This window comes from Ranitomeya imitator, chromosome 6, assembly GCF_032444005.1.
Source record: "Ranitomeya imitator isolate aRanImi1 chromosome 6, aRanImi1.pri, whole genome shotgun sequence".
In the NCBI taxonomy this organism is placed as follows: domain Eukaryota; kingdom Metazoa; phylum Chordata; class Amphibia; order Anura; family Dendrobatidae; genus Ranitomeya; species Ranitomeya imitator.
Genome location: NC_091287.1, coordinates 320,324,192 through 320,348,261, shown reverse-complemented (window position 1 = coordinate 320,348,261; position 24,070 = coordinate 320,324,192). Strand labels below are relative to the sequence as shown.

The window sequence follows — 24,070 nt, the reverse complement described above, 5'->3', positions numbered from 1 at the left end:
TGTGCTCTTACGTCCGTAAAACTCGCAAGTGTGACGCCGGTCTTAGGCTGAGGGTGCCAATACTTTTGTCTGGCCCATTTTTGGAGTTGTGTGTGAAATGATCAATCTTTTGCTTCATTCTCTTTTGTGTTTTTTCATTTAAGACAAATTAAATGAAGATAATAATACCAAAGAATTTGTGATTGCAATCATTTTCAGGAAGAAACTGAGTATTATCTGACAGAATTGCAGGGGCGTCAATACTTTTGGCCACAACTGTATACAGCATTATAGAATGCTGCTGATAAGCCCTGAAAGACAGTGGCCGCATCTTAAAGCAGCAAAATCTGCTGACAGGTTCCCTTCAAGAAAAATGTTTCTGAACCAATTTTCATGAGATTCACACAACTTTGTAACCCATACAGAGAAGCAAATGAGCTTTAGTAAGTGGGTTAGGATAGGAGATATTAATATGTGCACATTTTCTGCAGCAGGAAAGTGAATGGGGCTAAATTACAAAGCTGGACGCAATACATTTAATAGGTGAGCCAAAAGGCCTGATCAAAAATATGTAAAAACTCAATAGAAAGTAAACTGATATAGAAAGATTATTATCTTAAAAAAAAAAAAATTTAATGTTCACTTTGAAAGCATACTGATCAAGATGTATTAGCGTCAGAAATAGTATTCTGGCTGTAATAGTAATAAAGCAAGCACACAAATCAAATCAGAAATGTAATTCCCATTTTATCAGTTTAATGTCACGGTTGTGAAAGGACACAACAGCAGAAACAAAATGGAATATATACAAATAATTGTCGCAGTGATTTGGCGCTGCATGATGTGCCTGCAAAATCTGCAAAGAAAAATGTGAACGTTCACCACTACCTCTAATATGCAAAAAACTAGGCATTTACAGAAAAACATAACATTTTTCATATTAATAAAGATCCAGCATATAACATGTAGACCTGAACAGTTATATACTGAAAGCCGCACACTGGATTCCCCATGACCAACATGATTAGGATTCTAGTTTTCTGCTCTCGATCACGGGATACGTTTTTGGTGCATTATTAGGTCCATAGTAATAGACAATACCCTGACAACGTGGACAGGACAGCCCAATAGGTAAGTTAATCTCCCCTTTGCAGTCCTCATATCCTCACACACCAAAATAACCCTTTCTCTCTGCCGTGTTGCATATTCAGGAGATGAACTCTGTTTCATGGCGAGCAAGTGCAGGAGGTAAAGTTGTCCCACAGGGTCCCTGGAAGTGAAACCTAAGTAAGCCAAAAAAAAATAAACAAAATAATCACTGGTTTTGTTTAGATGTACATAATCTATGAAACTCGGGCAAAGCAGACGAATATACATATAGATAGATAGAGATATATAGAGATAGAGATATATAGAGATAGAGATATATAGAGATAGAGATATATAGAGATAGAGATAGAGATATATAGAGATAGAGATATATATTTATTACACAGTAGCATGCAAAAGTTTGGGCTCCCCTGGTCAAACTTGCTGTACAAAGGATACAATGACTAGCACTCAACTTGAAGATTAGAATGACGGTGCTAGTGGTCCCATAAACGTTAAAAAAAAAAAAATTAAAAAAAAAAAATCACTGGACACGTACAAGTTGAAAATTATGCTTCAAGTGAGAATTTATTAAAAGGGATTGCTGAAGCGACAGGCAAAATTAAGTTTCGGCCAGTTAATAGCCTTGATTACATAGTCGCCCATTTAATGAAGCTTGATAGGTCAAAGATAATTATCCATGTGATGTAGCATTTCATAAAATATGATATGGTGTATCCCCACAAGGAGAGATACATGCAGGGATCTTTACGCAGGTGCTGTAAAAAAAAAAAAAAAAAAAAAAAAAAAGAGGATCCACACAGTAGGTTCTGGTGTGGAGCTGTCGCTATCTGTTGGTGGCACAGTGGTAGATGCTGACACTTCAGTGAAGTGGTCTACCAGGAAATTTTAAAGCACTGCATGTTTCCCTCAGCCAACAGGTTTTATGGAGATGGAAATTTCATTCTCCAGCAGGACTTTGGCACCTGTCCACACTGCAAAAAATACCAATACCTGGTTTAAAAACAACAGTTTCACTGTGCTTGACTGGCCAGCAAACTTGCCTGACCTTAACCCCATAGAGAATCTATTGGGTATTGTCAAGAGGAAGATGACAGACCTAACAATGCAGATGAGCTGAAGGCTGCTATCAAAGCAACCTGGGCTTCCATAACATCTCAGCAGTGCTACAGGCTGATCACCTCCATGCCACGCCGCATTGATACAGTAATTGATGCAAAAGAAGCCCCGACCAAGTATTACATGCTTTTATACAACATACATTTCAGTAGGCCAACATTTCAGATTTTAAAGGGAACCTGTTACCCCCAAAATCGAAGGCGGGCTAAGCCCACCAGCATCAGGGGCTTATCTACAGCATTCTGGAATGCTGTAGATAAGCCCCCGATGTATCCTAAAAGATGAAAAAAAGAGGTTAGATTATACTCACCCAGGGGCGGTCCCGTTCCGGTTCTGGTCTGATGGGCGTCGCGGTCCGGGGCCTCCCATCTTCACGCTGCGGCACAGGTGTACTTTGTCTGCCCTGTTGAGGGCAGAGAAAAGTACTGCAGTGCGCAGGCACCGGAAAGGTCAGAGAGGCCCGGCACCTGCGCACTGCAGTACTTTGCTCTGCCCTCAACAGGGCAGACAAAGTACGCCGGAGCAGCAGCGTGAAGACAAGAAGAGGACGTCATCGTAAGAAGATGGGAGGCCCCGGACCGGATCGCGACGCCCATTGGACCAGAACCAGAACGTGACCGCCCCTGGGTGAGTATAATCTAACCTCTTTTTCTCATCTTTCAGGATACATCGGGGGCTTATCTACAGCATTACAGAATGCTGTAGATAAGCCCCTGATGCTGGTAGGCTTAGCTCACCTTCCATTTTAGGGGTGACAGGTTCCCTTTACCTTATAACACCAGCTTGAAAAATGATTTTAAAGTATTCAAATTTACTGACAATGACTTTTGGGTTTTCATTGTCTGTAAGCCATAATCATCAACATTAACAGAAATAGACACTTGAAATAGATCACTCTGTTTGTAACGACTATATAATATACGAGTTTCTTTTTTTGTATTGAAGAACTGAAATAAATTTACATTTTGATGATATTCTAATTTTGTGAGAAGCACCTGTAGTTCAGTCTTTGCTTGTGAACGCTGCTGCTCTTTCAGGGTTACCTATAGTCTCTGTGCTGCCTCTCTGATTAATGCCCTCCTTGCCCGGGCTGAGAGTTTTGGTGGGTGGCCCTCTTGACAGGTTTGTGGTGGTACCATGTTCTTTCCATTGACTGTGCTCCGGGAGATCAGACATTGAGATATTATACTACTTCTCAACAACTTTGTTCTGACTTGTTTGGAGATTTTTTGTCTTAATAGTGTTTGGTTAGTGGTGCATCTTGCTTAATGGTGTTTTGTGGCCTTTCAGAAAAGGTATGTATATACTAAAAGACCATGTGACACAGATTGCACACAGGTAGGCTTCCTTCCACTAAGCATGTGACTTATGAAGGTAATTGCTTCCACCACAAATTTTTATATGTTTAAATCACAGAAGAGGTGAATACATATACACATGCCAATTTGTAGTCATTTGATGCCAGAAATTTAATATATTCCTATATTTTCTCACTTCACCAACTTAGACGATTTAGAGCTGATGCATCACACACAAATTGGATTACAAAAATATTTAAACCAAGAATGTAATGTAACAAAATAGGTAAAAAGCCAAGGGGGTGGAGGGATGGGATTGAATACTTTTGCAAGCCAACAGTGAGATACCACAATGGTCAGTATTGGTCCCTTATCTACTTAGCCAATACCTTTCTTGAAATATATATATATTATAGGTACTATATTCTGTGATCAGTTGATCCAGGGAGCTAGACTGATTGTCGTATGTGGAGTCAGGAAGTATTCTTTTCTCCCCTAATGTGGGGCAATTAGTATGTACCCAATACCATTAATGAAAAAAGGTTAGCAGTGTGCATGTTTACATTATCCCTCTAAAAAAAGGTCATTGCCATTAGGAAATTTCACTTATCATAGGATATACTTTGTATCAGATTTATATAGGAACTACATGTCAAAGTAACATCTTCATAAATGCCAGGCAGTCCACATGATGTGAAAGAAAGTGTGATTCATCAAGCCAGGTAATATTATTCCATTGTCAATTATTGATGCTCACATGCCCATTGTAGGTGCTTGTGGCAATGGACAGTGATCAACATGGACACTTTGACCAGCCTGCATATACGCAGTTCTGTACACAGCAAGCAGTGATGCACTGCATGTTACGGCAACTTTCTATTATGCCTAGCATTTTTTTTTTTTTTTTAAGCAGAGCTCTTCTGCAGGATTGGATCAGAACCAGATGGGCCAACCTTCACTCCCAAAGACATAAGAAGCCTCGGCTGCTGGTGAGCCCATCATGGATTCATTGGGCCACTCTTGGTAGATACTAACCACTGGAGTAGCCCAGTCATCTAACCATCACAATTTGACTCTTAGATCCTTGAGTTTACTCATTTTCCTCTCTTTTTAAACACAGTAACTTCATGAACCAACTGTTCTTTTCCTGCCCCATAAATAGCATATAACGAACCTTCTTTTTGAAATTCAATGCAAATACTACTTACTTGAAGCCCATAGTCGCTGGGGTGTTTTCCATGTTGAATTCAGCTACGGGTACCCCTCTTGCAGCCACCTGTGGTGCAAACATGGCAGCAGGATAGACAACAGATGAAGTTCCAACCTACACAGGAGGACAGTATGTCAGAAAGACACATTTTTATGGCGTTTTATTGACTATGTGGTAGACTTATTCATATGGAAGAATCTGATAGTACCAAATGCCTCAATCTAAAAAGTCTTCTAGGTTCCTTTTTCAATTGCAGTAATAGTATCACATTTAATAAATACATACAAATAATTGATGCATATGGAGAGAGTCATTCCATATACTCGTTACCTACCCAGTTCTGGTATACACAGTACATTTACAGTGGGGGAAATAAGTATTTGATCCCTTGCTGATTTTGTAAGTTTTCCCACTGACAAAGACATGAACAGACTAATTTTAAGGATAGGTTAATGTTAACATTGAGAGAATATCAAAATAAAATCCAGAAAATCACATCGTATAAATGTATTTGCATTTTGCAGTGAGAAATAAGTTTTTGATCCCTCTGGCAAAAAAGACTTAATACTTGGTGGCAAAACCTTTGCTGTCAAGCACAGCAGTCAGACTTTTTCTTGTAGTTGATGATGAGGTTTGCGCACATGTTAGGAGGAATTTTGGTCCACTCCTCTTTGCAGATCATTTCTAAAATCATTAAGATTTTGAGGCTGTCGCTTGGCAACTCGGAGCTTCAACTCCCTCCATAAGTTTTCTATGGGATTAAGATCTGGAGACTGACTAGGTTACTCCATGACCTTAATGTGCATATGTTTGAGCCACTCCTTTGTTGCCTTTGCTGTAGGTTTTGGGTCATTGTCTTGCTGGAAGACCCAGCCACAACACATTTTGAATGTCCTGGCGGAGGGAAGGAGGCTGTCACTAAGGATTTTACGGTACATGGCTCCATTCATTCTCCCATTGATGCGGTGAAGTAGTCCTGTGCCCTTAGCAGAGAAACACCCCCAAAACAATGTTTCCACCTCCATGCTTGACTGTGGGGATGGTGTTCTTTGGATCATAGGCAGCATTTCTCTTCCTCCAAATACGGCGAGTTGAGTTAATGCCCATTTAAAAAAAAAAAAGATGAAGGTGGCGGGTGCACCACTAGAATATTAACCAATGTGTAATGAAATGACAGGGTGCTACATTAAGCATGGAAAGAGCAAATATGACCAAAGAAAAGAAAGCCAATGCATATGAATGTGCACACCTGCTACAAAATGTACAGAAAAATATAGAATAAACTTTATTACAAACAAGGACACAATACAAATAGAAAATCAATTAAAAAAACTGTACCAAAAACACACAAGACCCCCATCTAGCAGCCTATATAAAGAGATAAATAATATACAATGAGCACGTTACATATGCTGTGACAATAAACAAGGCACTAACAAAGTATCATATGGTGCAAAAATGAAAAAAAAAAAAATTATATATATATATATATATATATATATATATATATATATATATATATATATATATATATATATATATATATATATATAATCTCCAAAATAGCCGATCCAGGCCCTACAAAAGACACAATATAGGCGTCCCTATTTGTGTCATAATTATGACCAAAAAAAGGGGCATGTAACGTGTGTATATGTGAAATAGCAACGATGGCCCTATAAGGATAAGAGGAGGACTGCAAGCAAGATGAATACAGCAGTGTGCAGACCTGCGAGTGTAGCCTGAGAACCGCTCAAATGAGCCAGGCAATAAATATGATACAACCTGGAAACCGGTCACACAAACAGCGTGAAAGTGTGGATCTCAGGATAAGCAGGAAAAATATGGTGCTCATAAATAAAGGCAGCAAGGATGCAAGTCCAGAAATGACCCGGGCACATCAAGGCAGAGATGTGGGGTGTGGGAAGATCCCACGCGTATCGCTGCTAAAGAGCAGCTTCGTCAGGGAGAGTAACTTCCCATATGTAAGTATCCGCTATATATAATGAAAGAAAAATAATTACCAGTGTGCAGCGTCCACAGAAAGGGACCGGAAGTCAGTCAGGGAGTACAGCGCACACGCATAAGTGAAGGAGAATCCAGCAGGTAAAGGCGCTTGCGTGGACAGGGAAAGAAGGACCGCCGGAGATGATGCTGGAAAGGGGGAGGGGAGCTGGCACAGTGTGCGGCCGCACAACAAAAAAATAGGGCGCGGACCAAAAAAGAAATAAGGAAGGAGCGGCGCTGGAAGCATAGAAATATATAGAATAAAGCAAGATCCATTTGAATAATGACCTGAGGAAAAACTTGGCAATTGTTAGAGAATGCATGTGGCTACAAAATGTCAGCACAACAAACATAAGAACAACAATATATACATTTTGATTATACCCACAGAAAGAAGAAAAAAAAAATAATTATATATATATATATATATATATATATATATATATATATATATATATATATATATATATTTTTTTTTTTTTTTTTTTTTTTTAAATAATAAATAACCCTATAAGGGTAAAAATTATAAGGGGAGTATAACTACAAATGTAAGAAAATACACATATAAGGCTATAAACAGAGTACCTACAGTAACCTAAATGAAGGTATAAATCAGGGCTGTCAAACTGCATTCCTCGAGGGCTGCAAACAGGTCATGTTTTCAGGATTTCCTTGTACCGCACAGGTGATAATTTAATCACCAACACAAATAAGGAGTTGGTGATTAAATTATCACCTGTGCAGTACAAGGAAATCCTGAAAACATGACCTGTTTGCAGCCCTCGAGGAATGCAGTTTGACACCCCTGGTATAAATGACTTCCAAAAACTAATTTGGTAATTCTATATATAAATACGTATATATTGCATAAGCAGACGATGTCCATTCTTGATACCACATGTGTAGTCCAAAGATGTTCCACAGTTAAGGCCCATAAGAAAGGGAGCCATAGCACATCTGTGTATATACTGAAATCCAGGCGATACAGCGCCTCCTAAATAATACATAGTCCAACGTAGACAGGAACTGCGCCAAAGATGACATTAGAGGATTATGCCCCCAATTTTGCATTGGGGAAAAAAGCCAAAGGCCTGGGGATATCCCCAAGAAATGTTTGCTCCCTGGGACCATGGCAAAAAACACAGCAAAAATAATAAGAAAGTCCAAAAATAAAGAACACGGATGACTGAGATAACAGAAGAACAGGGCCATATGATGGTGTCAAAGTCAGCCCAAGAATCCTGTGTATAATAGTTCTTCATTTAATCCGGAAGGCGCCATGGAATTTAGGCGAAAAATCCAGCGGGCTTCATGTTGGAGAAGGTGTCTACGCCGGTCACCACCTCTTTCATTGCAAAAGATTTTCTGCAGGCCAAAATTTGAGGCGTTACTGGGACTACCACCATGACTCTTGAGGTAGTGCAGTGCTATAGGAGTAAAGGTCTTAAGGTACCGTCACATTTAGCGACGCTGCAGCGATCTAGACAACGATCCCGATCGCTGCAGCGTCGCTGTGTGGTCGCTGGAGAGCTGTCACACAGACAGCTCTCCAGCGACCAACTATGCGAAGTCCCCTGGTAACCAGGGTAAACATTGGGTTACTAAGCGCAGGGCCGCGCTTAGTAATCCGATGTTTACCCTGGTTACCAGCGTAAACGTAAAAAAAAAAAAAAAAAAAAAAAAAAAAAAAAAACTACATACTTACATTCCGGTGTCTGTCCCCGCTGTGCTCTGCTTTCCGGCCGGCCGGCGCTCACAGTGCAGAGAAGCACAGCGCCGGGGGACAGACACCGGAATGTAAGTATGTAGTGTTTGTTTTTTTTACGTTTACGCAGGTAACCAGGGTAAACATCGGGTTACTAAGCGCGGCCCTGCGCTTAGTAACCCGATGTTTACCCTGGTTACCAGTGAAGACATCGCTGAATCGGCGTCACACACGACGATTCAGTGATGTCTGCGGGAGTCCAGCGACGAAATAAAGTTCTGGACTTTCTGCTCCGACCAACGATGGCACAGCAGGATCCTGATCGCTGCAGCCTGTCAAAACTCAACGATATAGCTAGCCAGGACGCTGCAACGTCACGGATCGCTAGCGATATCGTTCAGTGTGAAGGTACCTTTACCCTTCTTAAGGTCCGTAGATGCCAGATTAATTGTTGACAGGTGTTTCTGTGCACGTGCCCCATTTTTGTCTCATTTAGTCACAGCATCTTCTCTCAATAACTCACAGAATCATCCAGGTGTTCATTGTCAAACTTCAGATGGGCCTGCACATGTGCCTTCTTGAGCAGGGGGACCTTGCGGGCACTGCAGGATTTTAAACCTTTATGGCGTAATGAATGTGTTACCAATGGTTTTCTTGGCGACTATGGACCCAGCTGCCTTGAGATCATTAACAAGTTCCCCCATGTAGTTTTAGGCTTATCTCTTACCTTGTGGGGTATCCTTGATCATGAGGAAGGTGAAATTTTGCATGGTGTCCCAGATCTGTGTCGATTGACAGTCATTTTGTATTTCTTCCATTTTCTTACCATTGCACCAACAGTTATCCACTTCTCACCTAGCATCTTACTTATGGTTTTGTAGCCCATTCCAGCTTTGCGCAGGTCTATGATCTTGTCCCTGACATCCTTATAAAGCTCTTTAGTCTTGCCCATGTTGTAGCGGTTAGAGTCTGACTGATTAATTGAGTCTGTGGACAGGAGTATTTTATAAAGGTGACTATGTAAGATAGCTGTTATTAATGCAAGTAACGAGTAGATTAGGAGTGTCTATCTGGTCTGTAGGAGCCAGAACGCTTAATGGTTGATATGGGATCAAATTCTTATTTCTCACTGCAAATAAATTTATACAATATTATTTTCTGAATTTTAATTTTTTTTATTTTTATATTCTCTCTCTCAATGTTAAAATTCACTTGCCCTTAAAATTATAGGCTGTTCACGTCTTTTTCAGTGGGCAAACTTACAAAATCAGCAAGGGATCAAAAAATACTTATTTCCCCCACTGTACATCGCAGCATATTTTCATTGTGGTGCTGTATTTACCAGGTCTTCGATTTACCTACTTACCACCAAGCATAAGTCACAAATTTCCAACTCCTTTTCCACCTCTCCTAGGAGATTGGAGTCCAAGGTCTCCCCAAACCACACCACATTTGGCCGTAAGAGGCCATTGCAGTCCTTTTCTTCACAACTGCACACAGAAGAAAACTTCATTAGATTATAGGTCACTTACCTCCACTATTCTGTTTGGAAGTTGCAAAGTAGAAAATGTGAACACACACATGGAAGATTCAGGCATTAAAAAGGTGTTCTCTACTTTTGGAGAACTGAACCCCCAAATGGAGAGCTGACCTGACCTGAGTACTATTCAATAATGTTGTTTCACACGTGTTCTATCATTTGGGGATCATTTCTCAAATCCTAAAATTTTCCTGCATACATTTTCTTTTTACATCTTTTTTCCTCAAAGAAAGACATATTGCATTAAAAATGACAATGTGGTATCCAGATGGATCCAGCAGAATATCAGGTTAACTCCAGCTAACCGAGCATTCAACTAACTTTTGGGAAGTGACAAAAGAGGGATTTTTTGGTACTTACCGTAAAATCTCTTTCTTGGAGCCTTCATTGGGGGACACAGACAACCGTGGGGTGTATGCTGCTGCTGCTGCTAGGAGGCTGACACTATGGAAAAAAAAAAAAAGTAGCTCCTCCCTGACAGTATACACCCACCGACAGGCACCAAGCACCTCAGTTGGTGTAAAAAGCAGTAGGAGAAGCGACATATACTTTCTGAGTTAAGTACCAACTCAACTGGGGCACCAGGCCCCAAACACGGTACCAGAACAAACAAGTAGGGAGGGTGTGGTGTCCCCCAATGAAGGCTCCAAGAAAGATTTTACGGTAAGTACCAAAAAAATCCCTCCTTCTTTATTGCTTCATTGGGGGACACAGACAACCGTGGGACATCCAAAAGCAATCCCAGAACAGGGTGGGTAGAAAGAAACTAAGAATGGCTCAGGTCGGCCGGTGCGCAACCGCCGCCTGTAGCACCTTCCTACCAAAACCTGCATCACACGAGGCTTGGGTATGAACCCTATAGAACCTCATAAAAGTGTGCAAAGACGACCAAGTTGCGGCCCTGCAAACCTGCAAGGCAGAGGCCTGGTGACGAACAGCCCAAGAAGCTCCGACAGATCTGGTGGAGTGGGCTCGCACCCCCGGAGGGGGCCCGTGTCTCATGAACATGGTAGGATTCTGATATCGCTGATCGAATCCAACGCAAGATCGTGGATTTTGACGCTTGAAGGCCTTTCCAATGACCCTCAGAAACAACAAGGAGAGAATCGGATTGACAGAAAGAGGCAGTTCTAGAAAGATAGACCCGAATGGCCCTGACCACGTCCAGTTTGTGAAGAGACCTCTCCAGGGGATGAACCGGGGAAGGACAAAATGAGGGGAGAATGATGTCCTCATTGATGTGGAAAGTAGAGACCACCTTGGAAAGAAACTCAGGGACCGGTCTAAGAACGACCTTATCCTGATGAAGAATCAGAAACGGGGAACGGCAGGATAGGGCTGCCAACTGACTCGTCCTGAAGAGGTTCGAAGGGAGCGGCCTGAAGAGCACCGAGAACCAGATTAAGGTCCCAAGGTTCCAACGTGGAACGGAAAGGAGGGGCAAGATGCACAACTCCCTGTAGAAAGGTCTTTAACTGAGAAATGGAAGACCAATCCCTTTGGAAAAGAATGGACAAAGCGGAGACTTGACCCTTTAGGGTACTGAGGGACAAACCCGAGTCGAGACCTGACTGAAGGAAGCCAAGGAAGTCCGGAAGGGAAAAGGACATCGGAAAGGCTTCGTTTGTTTCACACCACTGTAAGAAAGCCTTCCAGTACCTATGGTAAATGCTAGAAGATGCCGGCTTTCTGGCACTAACCATGGTCTGTATGACCTGAGGAGAAAGGCCAGACTCCTTTAGGCCCACGCCGTTAAACTCAGAGACTGAGAACTCTGGTGGAAGAGAGGGCCCTGCGAGAGAAGGTCTGGCTGATCTGGAAGATTCCAAGGGGCATCCGCGAGCATGTTTACTAGCTCCGCGTACCAAGGACGCCTTGGCCAGTCTGGCGCTATTAGGATAACAGGAATCCCCTCTAACTTCATCTTTTTTACTACCCTTGGGATCAAGGGAAAGGGGGGGGGGGGGGGGGGAACAGATAGGGAAGTTGAAACTGGAACCACGGTATTACCAGAGCGTCGTGGCTGATGGCAAGAGGTGCCGGAATCTGGCGATAAACTGAGGCACCTTGTGGTTCATCTAAGACGCCATAAAGTCGACATCTGGAGTGCCCCAAAGACAAATTTGATTGAAGACTGCGGGATGGAGAGACCACTCGCCCGCTGCCAGACCTTGGCGGCTGAGCAAATCGGCTGCCCAATTCTTGACCCCTGGAATGTAAACGGCTGATATGGCCGGAATGGGACATTCCGCCCACCGAAGAATCTTTGCTGATTCCGCCATTACTTAACTGCTGCGAGTCCCGCCCTGGTGGTTCAAGTACGCCACGGCCGTGGCATTGTCCGATTGAATGCGGACGGGTAGACCCGTCAGGAGAGACTGCCAGTGGAGAAGGGCAAGGAAGATTGCTCTGATCTCCAGGAGGCTGATGGGAAGAAGAGCATCCTGGGTGGACCAGGGACCCTGGGCTGTGTGATGTCGAAAGACTGCGCCCCATCCGAGCAGACTGGCATCGGTGGTGATGACCTGCCACTGAAGGGGAAGAAAGGATCTGAGGAGGACAGAGTCCACCAGGTTAGAGACTGACGAACTTGGAGAGGAAGGCAAATGGGACGGTCCATGACATTAGTGGACCTGTTCCAGGTGGATAGCAGAAACAGCTGGAGAGGGCGCGTGTGGAACTGGGCGAAGGGCACGGCCTCCATGGAGGCAACCATCTCTCCCAGGACTCATGCAGAACTGAAGTGAGCAGGGAGCTGGGTGTTTCAGAGAACGGACCGCTTTGAGGAGAACGGTGAATTTGTCTTTCGGGAGAAAAACCCGAGCCAAGTTCGTGTCGAACTGCATGCCCAGGAAGGCAAGGCGCTGGGAAGGAATCAGAGGACTTGTCTCGGTTGATAATCCAGCCGAGACGAGTCAGTGTCCAGAGAGATTTGGAGACTTCGAGCACAGTGAAAACCCTGGGGGCAGACGCCAGGCCGAAAGGAAGGGTCGTGAATTGGTAGCGATTGTCTTGGATTGCAAACCGAAGGAATTTCTGATGCCGTACACAAATGGGAACATGAAGGTATGCATCTTGAATGTCCACCGAGCAGAGAAACTCCACGGGTTCCATGGCGGCGATCACTGACCGCAGGGATTCCATCCTGAAGTGGCGGGGTCGGACATGGCGGTTCGGAAGCTTTAAATCAGAATCGGACGGAGAGAACCGTCCTTCTTCGGGACTACAAAGAGGTTCGAGTAGAACCCGAAAAACCGCTCGTTGGAAGGAACGGAGACGACTACTCCGGCGGCAACCAGGGACGCCACGGCCTGAAGCAAACCGGATAATTGGGACAGTTGTTTGGGTGGACGAGAGAGAAGAAAGCGATTTTCCGGGAAGGAGGAAAATTCGATTTTGTAGCCGGAGGTAATGATCTCTCTGACCCAGGCGTTGCTGACTGCCGACAACCAGAGGTCCTTGAAGAAAAGAATCCTGCCTCCCACCCTGGAAAGAGTCCCAGGTGGGGGCGACCCGTCACTTAGAACGGTATCTGTTGGAACGGGACCCAGAGGACCTGGAAGGTTGACCCCTGGGCCTCCAACTGGGGGCTGGCTTGTAAGAAGGTTTTCTGCGTTTGCCCGAGGCCACGGGGCACTCTTGTTGTGATGAGGAGTCTGAGGCTGCAAACGGGCTAAAGGGACGAAAAGGCCGAGGGCCTTTTCTGTTGAAAAAGCGTTTTGGCTTGGACTGAGGAAGGGATGTGCTCTTGCCTCCAGTTGCGTCTGAAGTAATCTGGTCTAACTGATCTCCAAAAAGCCTGGAACCCTGAAAGGCTAAGTTGGTGAGGGACTTCTTAGAAGTAGTATCAGCATTCCATGCCTTCAGCCAAAGAATGCGGCGAATAGCGACGATGTTGCTCTCGCCCCGGCCACACAGGCCGCTGCATCCAAGGAGGCAGTGAAGATATTTGCCGGCATGGTTAATCTGGTCTGCAAGTTCAGCTAGCTCGTCTGGAGAAGCTGAAGCCAAAATGCCCAGGTGAAGAATTTTGGCCCAGGCAGAGACCGCCTTCGCCACCCAGGTGGAGGCGAAACTGGGACAGAGGGAAGCGGCCATTGCCTCGAAGGCTGATTTGGCTAGTGCCTCAATTTGTCTGTCCGTTGTGTCCTTAAGAGACGCACAACCCGGTAAGGACAGAACCGTCTTAGAAGAAAGTAGAGATACCGGCGGGTCCACTTTGGGGGACTCAGCCCACTTAGAAAAGATCGGCACTAAAAGGATATAGAACGTCCAGATGTTTTCTGCCCGAAAAACGCTTTTCGGGATGCTCCCAGTGCTTAGACAGGGCAGACTCAAACTCCTCGTGCTTGGGAAAGGAGCGAGAAAGACGTTTGACCCGCTTAAAGGAAACGGAAGGATCCTGGGGAAGAGTCTCGTCATGTATTAGTTTAAGTGTTTGAGAATTAGCCGAGATAAGACTATCCACGATAGCCTGCATACTAGAAGTCTGGTCTGAACCGGAGTCCGACCCGGACTGGGAATCCACATCAGACCCAAGGTCCTCCTCCGAAGAGGGGAATTGGGAAGAGGAGAGCAGCTTGAGTGCTGCGAGGGACCCAGACAGCTGGATGAAGAGCCAGAGTCCTCTTTCTATAACGGCTGGCTGGTTTGTCTCTCTGAGGGTCGTTATCAGGTGCGTGCGAATCGCCATGACAGATGTTCGGAGCATTGGTGGATGTGGAAATCGTACAAGAAACAAAAGAAAAAGCAAAGGCCATATAACATGGGGATCACCAGACAGCAGGAAGGATGTGGAAGTCGTTCAAGCGCCTGGACCAGAGACTGGGAAACCTTAGTCAAGTCAGATACTGACAGGGACATAGCAACGGCCCACTCTGGGGGAGGGGGAGTGCACTCATCCCGAGAGTCGGAAGCTTCCTGCAGTGCAGACATGGTAGGAGGGCTGCAGGACAGGCAGAAAGGCGACGATTGGCCTACTGACCACTTTTTCTTGCAGCGAGCGCAGGCGTAATGAGTTATGGTAGGTTTGGAGAGGGAGGCTCCAGAAGAGTTGGACGTAAAGAGATTCTGAAAACGCTATACTAATAACGGGCTTAGGTGAACCTGTAGCGGTATAAGGGAGATACGGAGGAGAGGAGCAGAGATAGCGCCAAAAAACAAGCCTGCCGTAGCGCAGATAGAGTTATCTGTCTCCCCCCACCACGATCCCTCCGTGCACGGAGTTGCAGAAGTAGGAGTCTCTGCAGTGAAGAGGAGGGGCGTGCTTAAAGATCGACCGCTGAGGTGAGTGAGCCAAAGCTCCTGATAGGGCTGCGCAATAAAGTGGGCGTGCCACATTTGAAAGAGCGGTCTTGAGTGGAGGAAAAAAGAGCGCCGAGAAAGCGCGCCGGAGGCGGGGGGCATGGCCAACCGGGGCAGCAAAAGTGAAAGTAAGAAGTCGGGAAGAAAGAGAACCGAAGGAGCGCCAGGACACCCGGTAATGTTAGAATGCTGCTGTGGAGTGAAGAGATGATGATCCATTACCTTCCTTGTAATCCGGCTCCACATGATATGAGGATCATCCAGGGGCCCATGATAGAGAGGGTCGCTGGATCATGACTGCATCAACCCCTAAAGCGCAGGGGGAAGTCACCGCCAGTGACCACCATCTTCCTCTCAGCCCTCTCCGAGGAGAGGGGTGAGGGGGACATTTTTGGCTAGGACCGCCACCAGTTAGACCCTGGAGCACCTGTGAGGGCGACAGGGGATAACGTCCTGCCGGCGGTCTGAGAGTTGCGATGTGGGTGACACCACAATGCTCGCTCAGCCGCCTCTCCTGGGAAGGCTGAGTGAGAATAACACCCTGTTTCCCTGAAATGCTGTATCTGAAAGACAAAAAGAGAATGTTACTAAAAACAATAAAACCTGTAAGGGAACAAAGGTTAGAAGCGGATCTGACAATAGGGGTCCACCTCCTACAGACACTAAGCACAAACTGAGGTGCTTGGTGCCTGTCGGTGGGTGTATAATGTCAGGGAGGAGTTACTTTTTTTCCTTTTTTGCATAGTGTCAGCCTCCTAGCAGCAGCAGCAGCATACACCCCACGGTTGTCTGTGTCCCCAATGAAGCTATAAAGAAAAGGGCTTTAATTTACGATGTATAACATACTATAAAACCAAAATCTTTAACACCATACATTACACACATACTATCCAAAGTAAATATTAATTTGTAGTAAGATCGTATGTGTAATTCTTTGTAAGGCTGTGGACACCTTTAAAAAGGATTTTTTTTTCCTCTTTGCACATGTAATTGGTTACCTTGCACTAATGGCCAGGCTGTCAGTTCCACTACTTCTCCGACCCAGATAAGCAGAATGTAACCTGCTTCTAGTTTTGCCTCTTGTGGCCATATCCATCCCAGTAATACATGCTTGTTGTAAAGTCTGTGAAACCAGGTGCAGCTGCCAAGACAGGGCTTTACTCCTATGCAACAGGCTTGGACAGTTACCACTTATCTGTGCCGGCACGGATATCACCCACTTTCAGATTCTGCCGTGGGATCCATCCTATCTATACTGATAGTATTGTGAGCCCTACCTTCCCCTGCAGACTTTGGGTGTCATCTTTCCTCAATACAGAATTTGCAAGGGGAGGTAGGGTTTGCCCTTTCTTCCTTGCTTTTATCTCCAGGAGAGAATGCCAGCAGCCACCATTGTGTCACCAGATCCATGTCAGAAACAGCAGCAGAACACCAGCTACATGAAGCCGTTGCACAGTCGCTAGAGCAGCAAAATGGTAGCAAGTTTTCTACGAAGACTATGCAGAGCGATTCATTAGGCAATTATAAAAAAAAGTTGCAAATTTATTAAAAGCTTTTAAACCCAAGTTGTTTTTTTCAGCTCCAAATGCTCAATTGCATTTCCTAACATATGAGAGTTTATTCTTACTGATAAAGTGGTTCATATAGATGGAGGAAACCCCCAAAAAACTGCACACGACCAAAGACTGCAGAAACATTACTTCACAGAAGTCCTCACCGTGGTAGATCCTCTACAGGAATAGCAGCATCTTCTACATCAGGATCAGGAGCGCTAATTAAAGTGCAAAAAAATAAGTGTGATCATTAACAATGGCCAAAGACCGGACAATCTAGATTGTCAATACTTTCATACTGGACACCACAGGCATCCAGACCAAGCAGGTGATCAACATACTGTACAATAATAAATTACCCCAAGAAACAATGAATACAGAAATAGCCAATGCACATGTGCAAAGTTACCCCTTTCCTTCGAGGGAGGAGCAGACAGGACTGTTGTAGTTTTCCTTCACACTGCCACAAGTGTTACATCGGGTCTTAAACAAGCTACCTGGAAGAAATCATCACATAACTTTAATAAGAATTGCTTTAAAGCACATCAAGCTTTATGTATACTATAACAAGTGATAAACCCCTTCGCGCCGCAGCTCATTATCATTATTGCATTTGTTTTATTGCTCCCCGGAGCCATAACTTTTTTTTTATTTTTCAGTCAATAATGCCATGTGAGGAAACGCCCCGGGAAAAAGCTCAGGGTGAAACGCACGTCAGGGCGAGGGGGAACGTCCGGACTATCCTGCTCTACTTGCAGTCCCAGTGGTATGAGGCAATATGATCCGGATACTTTATAGTTGCTCACATGCCTTATTAGATGTTATATAAATATTATTGGTATTAGATAGCTGAGCATGCAAAAAAAATAAAAATAAAGTGTGTGTGTGTGTGTGTGTGTGTGTGTGTGTGTGTGTGTGTGTGTGTGTGTGTGTGTGTGTGTGTTCCCGGGTCGCTGATTGGGCGCGACCAATCAGCGATATTGGGGCGGGATTTAAACACCGCTTCACTTTTTACTATTGATGCTGGCTATGCAGCATCAATAGTAAAAACATAGAATGTTAAAAATATTTAAAAAATATATATATATTCTCACTTTCCGGCATCCGTTGCATCCTTTCCCACTCCTCGCGACGCTCCTGTCCCAAGAATGCATTGCAGCAATGACTCGAGATCACGTAGCGGTCTTGCGAGATGATGACCGCTACATCATCACGGGTTATTGCGGCAAGGCATTACTGGGAACGGAGCATCGCTAATAGCCTGGGCTGGATCCGGGGGCCACCGGAAGGTGAGTATATAACTATTTTTTATTTTGTTTTTGTTTTTTTAACACGGATATGGTGCCCACATTGCTATATACTACGTGGTCTGTGTGCTATACTATGTAGCTGTGCTATATACTATGTGGCTGTGCTATATACGGTACCTGCGTGGGCTGTGTTATATACTACGTGGCTGTGCTATATACTACATAGACTCTTTCGCCCAGGGCTCTCAAAAAGCTGGAGCTGGCTTCACTGATTAGTCGTGTCTGGCCGGCCACGAACAATCAGCGACAGACGCAGTCCAGCCGCGAATTGGAGCGGGATTTGAACCATGCTTCACTGATTGTCGCGCCTGGCCGGCCGAATCCTGTGTATTCATTGCAATATTCTGAAATCTTCATAAATAAACTACATACACATCCTAGAATACCCAATGCATTAGAATCGGGCCACGTGTGTGTGTGTGTGTGTGTGTGTGTGTGTGTGTGTGTGTGTGTGTGTGTGTGTGTGTGTGTGTGTGTGTGTGTGTGTGTGTGTGTGTGTGTGTGTGTGTGTGTGCGTGTGCAGATGACATACTTTTTTTTGTTTTAAGCATAGTTTGGATCTCTTCCTCTGACCGGCTCTTTTTACTCGTTGTTGTTGTTGTATATTCACATGAAGCGCCAGCTTGGTTCTTTATGGACATTTTTTTTAATTAGACATATTCTTTATGCACTGGCACCAACAGGATTATGGGTAGGCCCCTATTCCAGGACTTAAAGGGAACCTGTCACCCCGTTTTTTGAGATTGAGCTATAAATACTGTTAAATAGGGCCTGCGCTGTGCGTTACTATAGTGTATGTAGTGTACCCTGATTCCCCATGTATGCTGAGAAATACATTACCAAAGTCGCCGTTTTCGCCTGTCAATCAGGCTGGTCTGGTCAGGTGGGCGTGTTCACAGCGCTCTTTTCTTCCCCAGCTTTCCGTTGGTGGCGTAGTGGTGTGCGCATGTCCAGAGTTCCGACTTCCCTGCGCCCACGTGAAGACACAGCGCGCGATCTGCGCTGTAATCCCTTGCATCGGTGGGGGCGGCCATCTTCCTGGGGCCGCGCGTGCGCAGATGGAGTGCTCTGCTGCACGGGGCTTCAGGAAAATGGCCGCGGGATGCCGCGCGTGCGCATTAGAGATCGCGGCGGCCATTTTCCCAAAGCCGAGATGCAAACTCGGCTTTGGGAAAATGGCCGCCGCGATCTCTAATGCGCACGCGCGGCATCCCGCGGCCATTTTCCTGAAGCCCCGTGCAGCAGAGCACTCCATCTGCGCACGCGCGGCCCCAGGAAGATGGCCGCCCCCACCGATGCAAGGGATTACAGCGCAGATCGCGCGCTGTGTCTTCACGTGGGCGCAGGGAAGTCGGAACTCTGGACATGCGCACACCACTACGCCACCAACGGAAAGCTGGGGAAGAAAAGAGCGCTGTGAACACGCCCACCTGACCAGACCAGCCTGATTGACAGGCGAAAACGGCGACTTTGGTAATGTATTTCTCAGCATACATGGGGAATCAGGGTACACTACATACACTATAGTAACGCACAGCGCAGGCCCTATTTAACAGTATTTATAGCTCAATCTCAAAAAACGGGGTGACAGGTTCCCTTTAACTTGCATACAGGAAGATAATGATTAAAATCCGGCATTACTTGCTAACTGAAGCCCTTAATGGACGAATGCCAACTCTCTGCCGCATCCCAAAGTTGTCCATAGGACGACAGCATTGACATCCAGCCTTCAACACGTGATTGCAGCAGCCAATCCCCAGCCTCACAGCTTACTGAGGCCAGTGATCATGTGTTGTAACAATGACATTACTGCTGCAGCGCTGTCAAAAAACTTCAGAGGGCAGTGGAAAGGAAAAAACAGGATTTTTGGTTGCTTACCGTAAAATCTGTTTCTCGGAGCCTTCATTGGGGGACACAGGAACCATGGGGTGTATGCTGCTGCCACTAGGAGGCTGACACTATGCAAATAAAAAAGTTAGCTCCTCCTCTGCAGTGTACACCCTACCGACAGGAAGTAGGATATTCAGTTAGTGAGAAAGCAGTAGGAGAAGCAACGTGTAAAAGAGAAAGAATAATAATATAATAAACTTTATTTATATAGCGCCAACAAATTCCACGGCGCTTCACAGATCAACAGTTTCAAACACTCAAAGAGTGTTCAAAGAACTCAAACGTATACAGTAAACAGAGCTGTTCAACTTGGGAGGGTGCTGTGTCCCCCAATGAAGGCTCCGAGAAACAGATTTTACGGTAAGCAACCAAAAATCCTGTTTTCTCTATCGCCTTTCATTGGGGGACACAGGAACCATGGGACGTCCCAAAGCAGTCCCTGGGGTGGGAACAGCTGAAAAAAAGGTCGAAGGAATCACCACTGCCGCCTGCAAGATCCTTCCGCCTAGGCTGGCAACTGCCGAAGCGTAGGTATGGAGCTTATAACCCCTTGGCAAAGGAGTGACCGGAACACTAGGTTGCCACCTAGCAAAGATGTAGGGCGGATGCCCCAGGGTGTACCGCCCAGGAGGCGCCAACTGCCCGGAGCAGAGGGAGGAGTCACTCAGTTCTTGATCCGATGAGCCTCCAGAATGGCAGGTCTGATCCAGAGAACAATCGTAACCTTGGAAGCCGGCAGGCCTCTTGGCGTACCGTCTGGAATGACAAAAAGACAGTCCGTCTTCCTAAAGAAGGCGGCCCTAGACAAATAGATCCTCACCGCCCTGACCAGGTCTAGCCTGTTCAGAGAACGCCCCAGAGAATCGATCGGAGCAGGACAAAGGTGGGAAGGACGATCTTATTCAAGTAAAAGGAGGACACCACCCTGGGAAGAAAAGGCGACGAAGGCCGTAAAACTACCCTATCCTGGTGAAAAACCAAGGGGCGACAGGAGAGAGCCACCAACTCCGAGATGCGTGGAGATGGCCACCAGCAAAGCCACCTTGCAGGACAGAGCAGACAGTGAGGCTCATGGAGAGGCTCAAGGGAGAAAGTCCACCGAGCCTCCAGAACAAGACTGAGGTCCCAGGGATCCACGGAAGTGTGGTACGAGGGAGCCGCATGCGCTACTGAAGAAAGGTTCTGATCTGAGGACGGGACGGATATAAATCTTCGTACCATGATAGCCAGTAGCGAAGGACCTCTGAAAAGGGACTTCAGAAAAAGGATGGAAAGGGTTGCTATCTGACCCTTTAGAAAACTAAGGGCAAGGCCAGCATCAAGTCCCGCCTAGAGAGAACGGCCAAAAAGGAAGGTTTCGACAGCAAAGCTGTTAACTTGAGACACCAAGAACTCTGCGGAAGATGGGTCCCTAGTACAGAAGATCTGACCTGATTGGGGCCTCCAGTGAGAGTCCGCGAGGAGACAAACGATGTCAGCGAACCAGAACCTTCTGGGCCAATCTGGTGCGGTCAGAATGACCGGCACCCCCTCCGCATAGATCTTCAACAGTCTGGGAAGAAAGGGGAGGGAGGAACAGAAAGGTAAGTACAAATAGCGACCCAGGAATGGTCAAGGTATCGGTATCCACAACAAGAGGATCGCGGACTTGGAAACAAAACGGTGGACCCTTCCTAAGCAGTCGGGCCGCCAGGAGATCCGTGTCCGGAGTTCCTCATCCAAGGAAAATTTGAAGGAAGACCTCCTGAGTCGGGACCCCTGTCCTGCTGCAAGACCCTCGCGGCAGAGAAAACACTGCGGCCTAGTTGTCCACGCCGGGGATATGCACTGCGGATAGTGCTGAAACAGTCGCCTCTGCCCAGAGGATCCTGGATACCTCCGCCATTGCCAAGAGACTGATTCCCTCCCTGGTGATTGACATAAGCCACAGCCGAGGCATTGGACGTCTGGATTCTGACTGGCAGACCTCTGAGAAGCCTTTCCCAGGGACTCAGGGATAGAAGAAAGGCCCCTCGATCGGCGGAGAGGACCCTTGCTCCGACCAACGCCCCCTTCAATGACGGATGGCGAGAAAACGCACCCCAGCAGGGAAGGCTGGTGACCGTCGTCACCACCTGCCTTGGGGAGGACCGGACATGAGGAATGAGAGGGGATGACAGCCACCAGTTGAGAGGCTATTAGAATCGGATGGAAAGTCGGATTGGAGGGTCCAGAGACAGTACAGACGTGTCCCACTGAGGAAGGATGGCCTGCTGAAGTGGTCTCAAGTGGAACCGCGCAAAAGAGAACGCTTACGGAGCTGTCACCATGCATCACAGGACCGTCGTAGCTGAACGGAAGGAAGGCAGCCGAGGGCCCTGCAGAGAGCGAACTCCGTATGGAGAATTGCCCGCTTCTCAAGAAGAAAAAACCCCGGCGATGTCGAACAACATGCCTAAGAGGACGAGACGCTGACTCGAAACAAGACAAGACTTTGTTCTGTTGGCCAGCCACCAGAAACAGGACAGGGAGTCTAGGACGATGGTCAGACCCTCAGGGCCTGAGAGAGGGGCAGAGGCTTGATGAGGAATACTTCAAGGTATGTAATGAGCACTAAGGTCCCTGATCAACAAGGAAAATCAGGACATGGAGCAAGGCCTCTTGGATATCCATGTAGCACAGGAATTCCCGTGGGTCCATGGAAGCCAGGACTGAACAGAGGAACTTCATCCTGAAATGCCGCATGCGGAACCTTCTGTTCACTAAGTTCAGAGACAGAAAGGGTCGAACTGCGCCGCTCTTCTTCGGCACTACAAGCAGGTTTGGATAGAAACCTGGGAAGCGTACCTGCTGTGGGACGGAAACAATAACCTCCGAACAAGGAAGGAAGGAAGGTAATGGATGCAAAGAAACCTGAGATCAGAGGAGGATTTTTAGAGGGCGGGATTCAAAGAAGCGATTCCGGGCCGCTAAGCGAACCCTATCTTGTATCCAGAGGATACCACCTCCCTGATCTAGGCGTCCTCCACCGAAGCCAGCCAAGCATCCAAACATCCCTTAAAAAGGCAGGAGATGCCCACCCAAACGGGGAGAAACGCTGGGCCGTTAGCACGAGTTATTATGCCGAAGAAGATCTGCCAGGTCTAGGCCTGGTGGACCAACCCTGGGAGTTGCGGGCACACCGGGAAGGGATAGGCTTAAAGGAAGCCTTTTCTCTAGCCAGACGAAATTGCAGTCTGTGTTAGCTAGAGGAATCTTCCGACGCCGTAAAACAGCGAAGGGACAAAGGGAACTCGTGCTTCCCGTGGCGTCATTAATAATTTGTTCCCTCATGTAAACAGGCCCCCTGGAAGGGCTGTGTGTAGAGCCAAATATTCCATCGGATGGCCACCATAATGTTGGATGTGTGAGCTGCACAAGCTGCGCATCTAGGGAGGCAGATACCAAATATTTCCCTGCATAGGAAATCCGGTCTGTCAGGTCGGCTAGCTCCCCCAGAGGAGCTCCAGGCGGGGTGCTCTTACAAGGCTGTTTGGTCCATCTATCTATGGTCCCTGAGACCCAGGTAGAGGTAATGGCCGAGGCACAAAGTAGAAGCAGCCGTTACAAAAGGCTGATTTTTCCAGCGGTTCTATAAAAGTATCCTTGGAACCCGTGCCAAGCTGGTAGACAGTCTGGGAACTGACGCGCTTCCTGCCGAGGAATCAGTCCAGTTAGCGATAAGCTCAGGAGAGAAGGAATATAGGATGCTGAGACGCTTCCCTGTCTGCAAGCATCTGGTATGGCTCGCATTTCTCCTGGGAAGTACCACCACATATTCAGTGTGTGTGGGGCAAAGATCCTGGAAGGTGGTTTGACCGTCTAAACGAAAACCGCCTATTCTGCGGGTTCCGTAGAGGTATCCATGATGCTTAGGGTCTGGTTGATCGCAACAACAAGGCTATCCAAGTCTGAAACTTCCTCTGCAAATCTGACCGAGGAAGCCCGTCTCTCTCTCTCGATAGAGAGGAGGATCAGGAAGAGGGATCTCACCGGTCCAGACCGGAGGGCAAGATGGAGCGGGAAA

General features: G+C 46.3%; 1 protein-coding gene across 6 annotated transcripts in view; it reads right to left on the bottom strand.

Annotated features, from left to right (window-relative positions):
* Positions 1-713: 713 nt before the first annotated feature.
* The window catches only part of SIRT5 (sirtuin 5), a 46,135-nt gene continuing 22,778 nt past the window's right edge, over positions 714-24,070 (bottom strand). For all 6 annotated transcript variants that reach the window (XM_069730809.1, XM_069730810.1, XM_069730812.1 and 3 more), the window contains 5 exons: positions 17,235-17,322; positions 16,990-17,043; positions 9,795-9,918; positions 4,715-4,830; positions 714-1,262 (listed from right to left, as the gene is read on the bottom strand). In XM_069730809.1, the coding sequence (XP_069586910.1) occupies positions 1,187-1,262; positions 4,715-4,830; positions 9,795-9,918; positions 16,990-17,043; positions 17,235-17,322 (458 nt within the window). In that variant the 3' untranslated portion in view covers positions 714-1,186. The remainder of the gene's footprint in view (positions 1,263-4,714; positions 4,831-9,794; positions 9,919-16,989; positions 17,044-17,234; positions 17,323-24,070) is intronic.